General features: G+C 39.9%; 1 protein-coding gene across 1 annotated transcript in view; it reads right to left on the reverse strand.

Moving 5' to 3' along the window:
• Positions 1-9,680, reverse strand: part of SYT1 (synaptotagmin 1) — a 261,220-nt gene that overhangs the window by 91,355 nt on the left and 160,185 nt on the right. Inside the window, exon 6 of the mRNA XM_015415210.1 lies at positions 7,139-7,256. Within this exon, the coding sequence (XP_015270696.1) occupies positions 7,139-7,256 (118 nt within the window). The remainder of the gene's footprint in view (positions 1-7,138; positions 7,257-9,680) is intronic.

The raw sequence follows: 9,680 nt of genomic DNA on the forward strand, positions 1-9,680 counted from the left end.
ACTAATTTATGCAGTAGCCAAATTGCTCACCCATAGCTTTAATGCCAGTCGCTCACAAAGGAGCATCCTGGGATAGGCCTCCGGCCCCTTCCCTATGGAAGCAGCCCACCTATAGAGCACAACAAGGAAAGGAATGAAGGAAGCTACTTCTTTTATATTTGTATGAATATAATTAGTATATATTGATTATAAACCTCTTCTCCCCAGTAGGGACCCCAGTAGCTTATTTTTGTTATATTTATTATTAATTTACTTAATTCATTTATACCCTACTTTACTCCTCAATGGGGGCCCAAAGTAGCTTGCATCACTCTCCTTCCCCCATTTTATTGTCACAGAAATCCTGTGAGATAGGTTAGGATGAGAGAGTGTAACAGGCCCAAGGTCACCCAGCAAGCTTCTATGGCCTGAGTGGGGATTTGAACCTGGGTATTTCAGATTTTAAATTCTCCTGCGGCCTGCCCAGTAATCTATTCAGAACTATCAGATCTGCTGTGCTCTTCTAATCTTTCTGTTGTAACATCTAGCCTAGAAATGCTGCACAAAAGTTGATCCTACTTAAACTGTTACACAGACAAATCTATCCTTTGACTGTGGTGGCAGAAATAAAGAGGCAATATCAGTCAGCTATTTCATAGCTTCTACATATCTGGGTACCAAATGTTTGATTTGTTGCTACTGACATTGATATCGGGAAAGCAGATCTGCAGTTGTCTTAGGCCAGAGGCTCAGAGCTAGATTTTATTTAAAGGAGGCTTCTGGCTTTTACTGCAAAGAACAGTCCCTTGTCTCTTCCTCTGTCTCTCTGTCTATCTGTGCACATTGATAACCCTGATTTTCTTCCAAATGGGGACCCCTCCAGAAGGCTTATGTCAGGGGATGTGGCCTTCTGACACACTTCCAGTGATGTCAGGGGGTGCCTCCAGAAGGCTTATGTCAGGGGATGTGGCCTTCTGACACACTTCCGGTGATGTCAGGGGGTGTGGCCTTATGACACACTTCTGGTGATATCAGGGGGTGTGGCATATGCTAATGAGGTATGCTAATGAGCTCCTGCAGGTCTTTTTCTACAAAAAGACCCCTGGTTACAACTGATCTCTAGACTGCAGAGGTAAGATTCTCTAGAGAAAATGGCTGCTTTGGAGGACAGAGCATTAGACCCCTGCTGAGCTTCCTCCCTTCCCCAAACTCCACTCTTCCCAGGCACCACCCCTAAACCTTTAGGAATTTCCCAAGTTGGAGTTGGCAATCACATCTGAAATAAATGTTATGTTTCCAAAGATACATTATATATGGGTTTGTTATCTGGTATATAGATCCAACCAGCCTCTATTTAATCACCAGCGCCCCCCCCCAATTCAGGCTCAGTCTTTAGAGGTAAGCATTTCCTGAAGCTGGACTGAGAATCACCTGACCACTAGAGTGGCAGTTTTTGGTAAATGTTTTCCTTCTCCCCTCTCTACAGCATAATGAGAATATTTTCTGCTACGATGAACTTCATTAAGCATATGACATTTTTGAATTTGAGACTTGTTGCTTTGTGCTTACATATAAAACTTCACACTACCTAGAATGAACACTTAATTTATTTCTGTGCTGTATCCTACATTAACAGCATCCATGCGTGCCACAAAACTGACAAAAGAATTACAAGGGCCCTTTAGTATCAAAGATATGTGATCATAGTTGAGATATCCTAATGGTATACTGTACTATGATATACCAACAAAGTGAAGGAGGGAATAAGATCACAAGAGGGGAGGAGAGAATGTAGGGAATTAGGCTCAAACCATGCCCCTATCTGGATTTGTATCAAGAAGAAAAGATAAGAATAATGATGAGAAGATGCTCAAATCATATTGAATACCACAACTGCTTTCAGTTTCAGGATAAACTTGGTGCTTTTCCATTTAGTATTTACCACATCAAGAGCCAATGCTAGATAAAGAAACAGGATCTCACAATAGAACAGCACATGGGGGACAGCCAAAATACCTAGGCATTATATGCACACCTGCTGTGCTGACACTGCCCAACCCTGGGAAACAGGGAGCCAACATTTCCTGTCCAATGAAGGTGAAATGAGTTGAACATAAGGAGGAACAGGCCGTTCATATCTGTAGGCACGTTATGGAGAATAGTCTCCATTGGGCAAGCAAGGATCAAGGCCAAGCTGCATTCCCAACCATATTCACGCTTATTTTTCTGCCTTTCTTTTCCTCTTTTTCATAATTTTCCAGAAACAGCAGATTGATTTTAAATTTGCATTTCTCATTCTTTTTCTCTTTCATACAAATACGGCTATATTATGTTGCTTTTCTGATAATGGGCTCCTAAGGTGACAGTAAGTGCTGCCAATTATGTGGGTAACATTTAGTGTAGTTTCACATTGAACCCCCACCGCCACTATGGCATACAACGTTTCAGTTGGAAAAACTGAAAATCTATTTTGGTTTTGAGAGGAAACAAAAAAGAAAATAGATGTAGAAGAAAAATTAATGGGCTACTGCCAAATTCTTCCATTTTTACACCTACCACTTCTCTACATGAATATTTCAGAAAGGTGCCATTCTTTCACATTTGTTGATACAGAAAGATCTCCAGTTTGGGGCTACACTTGGGATCCATAACAGTACAAAATAATATGCTACTCAGGGATGGCTTTACCACTCGAGAGAAGGTAGATAGGAAGTGGGTAGTGAGATATGGTGAATAAGTCATGCTTCTACTTTTAGCACTTCCTGCCCAAGATGGGATCGCCTATGCAATAATATACATGTGTTCAATAGGCATGGGAGAGGAGATGTGCAAGTTCTTGTTTCATAAGGTATGAAAAGAAGGAGCACGACTCACAGTTTCTGTTTTCCCTTTTTTTGCTTAATATCAGAAAGCACCTTTAGCTCCTGGAAATTGCCCTTTTTATAGACTGTCACTTCCCACTGCCACTCTGGTAACTTTCTGCTGATACTTGAATGAAAAATGGCTTATTTATACATCTGTTTGCTTTATTTCTATCCCACCTTTCTTGCCAGTGGGGACCAGTGTTCCCTCTAAGCTGAGTTAGTGTGAGCTAGCTCACAGTTTTTTAGCCTCCAGCTCACACATTTTTGTCTTTGCTCAGGAAGGAAGGCTCCACTGCAAACAAATTTATGCAGCAGCCAAATGGCTTGCTCACAACTTTGATGCCAGTAGCTCACAAAGTATAAGTTTTGCTCACAAGGCTCCACAGCTTAGAGGGAACATTGGTGGGGACCCAAAGTGGCTTACAAAGTGGCTTGATGCCAGAGGGAGGTAAGGAAGGTTTGGTGGTATGATGTTATAGGCAATGGACCTGGAGTCAGTTGCATTTCCAAAATCTCACCAAAAATGCTCTTACAATTTTTTTTTCAGAGTACATGCACTGTCTCTCATGCTCATATAGACAGTATCTGAAATTCCTTACCAAACAGTTAATGACCACAGATATCCAGACATCAAGCCACGAGGACTTCATTAAGGACTGTACAAGACTAGCAGTCACATGGACCAAGAAGGTACCCTTTCCATGTCCATAAAACTGTTGTATATTTCAAAATCCACAAAAGCAGAAAACTGACAGAAAGTTAGTGAAAAGGAGCCAGATGAAAACAAACAAACAGATAAACCAGAATTCACTGCACATATCCAATCAGGTCATGCCCTAAACACTTTGCCAGTACAATATAGTATCTTACATGGAATGCACCACTAGCATAACCTGTCTCTCTGCCCATACCCACCTCTGTAATGCCTCACAAAACTCCATATTGTTATTGTATTTATTTATTATATTAAGATACTTTCATCCATCATGGAACTCAACACTGCATAACCATAAATGCAATGACCAGACCCAGCAATGTCGCTGTATAATGTGCCTTCCAGCCATACCCGATTTAGGCTAGTGATGACACCAGGAGCCAGTACTCCTGAGCTGCTCCCAAGGGCCCAAGGCCTCACCTATGCTAAACTGCCTGGTCCCAGCACTGGCCACCTCCTCACCACTCCTCCTCTTTGGGCAGGAGCAAGAACAGAGCCCTTCTGGGCCTTTATTCCTTGTTTCTACACCATGTGTTTTGCTTTCCCTTTGAGCAATAAGAAAAAATGGGTCCTCTAGAGAACTGCCCCCTCTAAGCCCATTCCCCCTTGCTACCATGTGACATCTCAGGGGTCTTTAATTGCTGCTTTGTTGAGAGAAAGAAACTGGAGGGAGCACAATGCTACTCTTTCATGTTTGTTTAACTATGCTGGCACCAATAGGAATTCAAGGATCATGTAAAAGTCAGATTCCACTCACTTCCTTGACAAAGTAGAATGTGTGCAAGCATGCACAGCATAGTTAATGGAGGCAAACTGTGGGGGGAGCATTGGAAGGTATCTTGCCTTGGTCCCAAAATCTTGGTTCCAGATCTAATCTATGCTGTCCAGAATACTTCTAGACATACTCCCCCCGCCAAAAGGAGGCATAAATGGTCTGCTGTTGTATCAATGGTGGTGGCAGGGAACAATACTGAATACATATATTGAATGAAAGCATACCTGTAATGAGAAAACGAGGCCTGAACTAAGTCATGCATCGATTTGCCCCAGAGTGGCCTCCCTGTTCAGGAACAATTTCAAGTAATAAGAAGATCTAACGTGCATCTGTTTAATGGACTTGAACACATTAGAGAGGGAGGAGGGCGTCAAACTGTACCCAGGCACTTATCATTGACTATTTATCTTTACCACTTATTTTCCTACTAATTGACATTCCTCCTCTCCATTTTCCTCTCCCTCCAATTTTATTGCATACTCTATACTCACCTTCCTTTGCCCTCAACTTTCACTTTCTCTAAAAGAACATGCAGACCCAATGAAATCTTTTTTTCGTGTTATTGCTTTCCTCAGAAGTTCCAAGGATAATCATATAAGAAGGTAACATGCTGAGCAAAGTAAGAACAAGCTTTGTATCTTGCTCCAATAAAATGATCTTGATAGATATTGGGATGATGTTGCCTTTATTCAGCTCTCAACACAGCCTCAAATTCACTATAAAAGGAAGTAACACATAATTGGCGTCTACTAAAATCTCCTTAGGGAAAGGAAACAAGGAGAAGAAGGTACCATGCAGGGATACAACCTCGGAGACCTCACAAGAAAAAAAGAAGGGTAAGAAAAGGAAAAGAAGGAACAAACACCTGGTACCTCAAGCATAGCTTCATAGATCCATTTAATGCAATGCATACATTAGTCTCTAGAGTTCAAAAAATGAAGGGATAGCTATCCCTCTTTTTTTTCCACTCCATAATTATTTAAATACTGTTCAATTCTTGACCCACTCAGATCCTGACAGTCTGTGTATGTAGAGACTACAAGCATAAAATAAACCCTGCTGGATTAGATCAGTGGTCCATCTAATTTAGCAACTTGTTTAACATAGCACCCAACCAGTTGTCCAGGAGGGTCAAGAAACAGGACATAGAGGCCAAGATCACTGCTGATGTTGCTTCCTAGCACTAGTTTTCAAAGGTTTATTGCCTCTGAGTGGAGGTTTTCTTTACTCAACATGGCTAGGAGCTGATGGACCTATCTTCCATGAATCTGAATAACCCCCTTTTAAAGCCATTTATGCTTGTGGTCATCACTACATCCAGGGACAGTGAATCCAAATTTAATTATTCAGTGGGTAAAGATGTATTTCCTGTCATCTGTTCTGAATCTATTGCCCATCAACTTCACTGGATGTAGCAAAATGCTCGAATTATGGGAGAGGGAGTATGTTATCCATATGCACTTTCTTTACCCCGTGCATAATTTTATAAACCTCTGTCATGTCCCTACTCATTCATCTTTTTTTCTAAACTGAAAAGTCCCAGAAGCTTCAGCCTTCTCTCACAGGAAAGGTGCTCCAATCACATTGGTTGCCTTCTTCTGTTCTTTTTCCAGCTCTACAATACCCTTTCTGAGATATCGTCACCAGAACTGTTCACAGTATTCCAAACAAGGCTGCACCGTAGACCTATACTAGAGCATCACAATATTGGCCATTTTATTTTCAAGTCCTTTTAAAATAATCCCTAGCATGGGGGTTGACCTTTTCACTGATGCAGCTCACTGGGTTGACATTTTCATTGAGCTATCCAGAACAACCCCCAAATCATTTCCCTCTCAGCCTCAGCCAGTTCAGACCTATCAGCGTATATTTAAAGTTAGGATTTTTTGTTCCAGTTGCATCACCTCACACTTACCCATGTTTAACTTCAGTTGCCATGTTGTGATTCACAAGTGTTTATACTTCTTTAATGGACATATCATTAACATTCAAAGAGAGTTAATGTGGGAAAACAGTGAAGAATTTCCCCCTCCTGGCAATACCTAAGACTCCACTTTTATGTTAATTTTCACAAGCTGAACGCCTATCATGCAAATATATTCTCATTCAGGTACAGTAGCATGATGAAACATCATGTCTGAAACATCATGAAAAAAATGACCCTCGGTTTTGATTCTGGCTGAAGAATCAGAAGGAAGTAAAAGATTCAACTTTTTATTGGACAAAACAACATTATCCGAAGAAAGTGCTTTTATAGTTTTCTACAAAATATATGAAGGATCACTGTTCCATTTATAATTTCTTAGATTCTTAGATGCATAGCAATAATTCTGTATAACAAACTGGAATTTACTCACATTAATTGTAATGAAACTGTATCATGTTTAAGTATATTCGAAAGCATAGCAGCGTACAAAACAATTCAAGTTTGCAGGTTTTCCTAACTGCTGCATTTATGAAAAAGTTCCTATATTTTGAACTTCCCATTAAGCAACAACTCCTGTGTATGGAATTTAAAAGTACAGAGATGGAAGAAAGAAGCTTCCTGTTCTGTTTCTACTGGCTGGTCTGATTCTGTGTCCTCCTCATAGGCAAGGTGAGGGGCCAGGGCAGAATGAAGGACTACATATCTGAACCTTCCCCTTTCAAATCTATTACATAGAGATAGTCTCCATACCTAGTGAATGTGAATAACAATATCCTGCATATGAGCAGCAATCTACATTTTCTAGGGGTGAGAGACCTGTTAATGAAAAAATCATGACTAGCACAGTCATTGCTATCTGCTTGCTGCCATCAACCTACCTGATAAGCCTCCCACGTCCATCTTCTTCAGATTCTTCGCTTCCAAGATGACAACAGTCAGCTTGCCAGCAGTAGGCACATAGCGGAGAGAGAAGCAGATGTCCCCTAGCTTCTCTTGCTGCAATAAGAAGCAAGGGCAGCTGTTATTTTCTGTTCAGTGGAATATCTAGTACCTTGCTTGAAATAATGGATTTGGGGGAAAATATTTCTAACACCTCCTGAAAACCAGTGTAATACCCAGAGAAATGAATTCCCATTTATTTAAGGGAGTCACCACACCAAATAAATAAACCCTCAACCAAATACTGCATTTATGAATGACCTGGAGTTGAATCAGTGATGACTGAGAAATCCTGTTCCTGCTGTTATCAGCACCCTTGAGACCAAAGCACATACTATATTTTTCAAATCTTTGCTTTTCTCATGTCCACAGAAAAGAAAATATGTAATGTGAGAAGCAATAATCTTTACTCTGTAGGAAAACAACCCTGAATATAAGATGACCCCCCCCCCCGCAATTGTATACACACTCAAATTATTACTGGATACAATCATAACTTTTATGAGAATGTAAGATGACCCCCGCCTTTGCGTTGTTGTTCTTGTTGTTGTTGATGCACCTGGGGAAAAAGCCCTAGTCTTCCATTTGGGTAAATACTATATATGGATTATATTAGAAAGACATCCATTAAATATAAAATTAAAAAACCAACTTGTGCTCATAGGTAAAATCTATGTATGGAGATTTATGGAGATATGATGTGTCTTTCACGTGTGAAAAAGGCCTTGGTGAAAAAAATCAACTACTCTGTAGGTTTGCTTAACCTTGTAGGGATTGTGTCCATAATTCTCCAATTCACCCAACAATATAGTGCAGAAAATGGTCAACAATTACTGCCAATCATGCAATACAGCGTGACATTCCTAGGCAGTTTTACTTATGCTACCTCTGAATAATTTTAATCAGCTATATTCCTGCAGAGTTGCATGCATGTTAAATGCAATGCTTCCATGACAAAATGCTGTCATCAACTGTCAAAATGGCAGCAGAAGATGCATTACTTATTTGAATTTTTCAGTATCCACAACTGTGTTGTTGTTCACTCACAGTTTGGTGCTGAAAATGATTAGGAACCCCTTCAGCACGAATATAGGATTAGTTGTGAGAGTAATCAGCAGGCTGTTACTTTTGTTGCCACAAAAACAGGGAACTGGGCTTATTCTCATCATGTTTTGTAATAAACAGACCAGTTTTAAGAGCCATTTTGTCCTCCCCCCTACATTTAGCAGACAATGCAAGTATTTTCTGAAGAGTCACAGTGGTATCTAATAGATGTCATTAATGGCTGGAAGTACTTAGTCTTGTTCACAATATATCAGACAAGACATTATAGCTACAACCCATTGTGCTGTATTATTAAAGAGTATCCTTAAAATAGTGCTGTTTCTTAGCATGCAGAAAGAACAAGCTGCAGACACAAATTACAGAATCTTTGTAATAAATGCAAAGATGAATATATTTGATCTTGAAGATACAAGAAGGATATAAAGTAGACGACTGCATGCTGCTCAGTAATGATCATTAGGAATATTTTCCTGCTGTCTTCTTGGTCCTGTGCACAATGCTATCTCTGGGGAGAGAGCAATGTTGTTTTCAAAAACTGCAGAATCAGGTTATACTAAACACTCTAATTAGGCATTTCAGGCCTCCCTGATCTTTTTTAAAAGACAGCTCTCCTTATGGCATTCAGTTTAATTCTGCAATTACTTTGGGGAGCACGATGGTAAATTTTGAAGGCAGCCTTATATATGCCAGGAAGACTATCAAAGACCGAGGACCGTGGAAGCATGTGCAGACATAATGATCCCCCCTAACTGAGGTGGCCATCTCCTCCTTCATGCAATTTATTTTTATGCCTTAACTGTGGGTGTATTAGCATGGATCTTAATCACAGTTCACATTTGCTAGTGTTTGACATTCACACTGATAAATTTGGTCTCAAAGTCCTGGTTACAAGCAAACCCTAGTTAACAATCAGTGCTACAACAGAGCACATGAAGATGATCTTTGCCCTGGAATTCTGGAAGTTATAGACCTTTGGGGCTAGCTGTGACTTGGCCAGTTCGAATCATTAGATGCAATATTTTGAAGATACCTGAATGAATATCATATTTCCTTAAGCTCTCTCTAGAGTTGGTAGGTGTTGCTAGCCTCAATAATACCATCACAAAATACACTTTACATTCCTACAATGACATTTTAATCCATTGATTGAATGAGTCCAACCCTCCTTTTAAAATGTACAATTAAGTATTTAAACAATTTTTACATCTAAAGGTTTGCAGAAGGTATGTGAGGAAATAATAGCTGTAAAGAGAAGAGACTGCAATTCTTAAGAAGTACACAAATATATTTTAGTTCTTACAGTTAATACTGAGCAGAAAGGGTGCATGTATTGTTTGCATTAACTTTTGGAAGTATCACAGGACCCCATTTATACAGTAGTTTTTCAGAAACCACATTAAAGGGGTGCAATTGATT

Source organism: Gekko japonicus, unplaced genomic scaffold (assembly GCF_001447785.1).
Source record: "Gekko japonicus isolate JY-2015 unplaced genomic scaffold, Gekko_japonicus_V1.1 scaffold118, whole genome shotgun sequence".
Lineage (NCBI taxonomy): Eukaryota > Metazoa > Chordata > Lepidosauria > Squamata > Gekkonidae > Gekko > Gekko japonicus.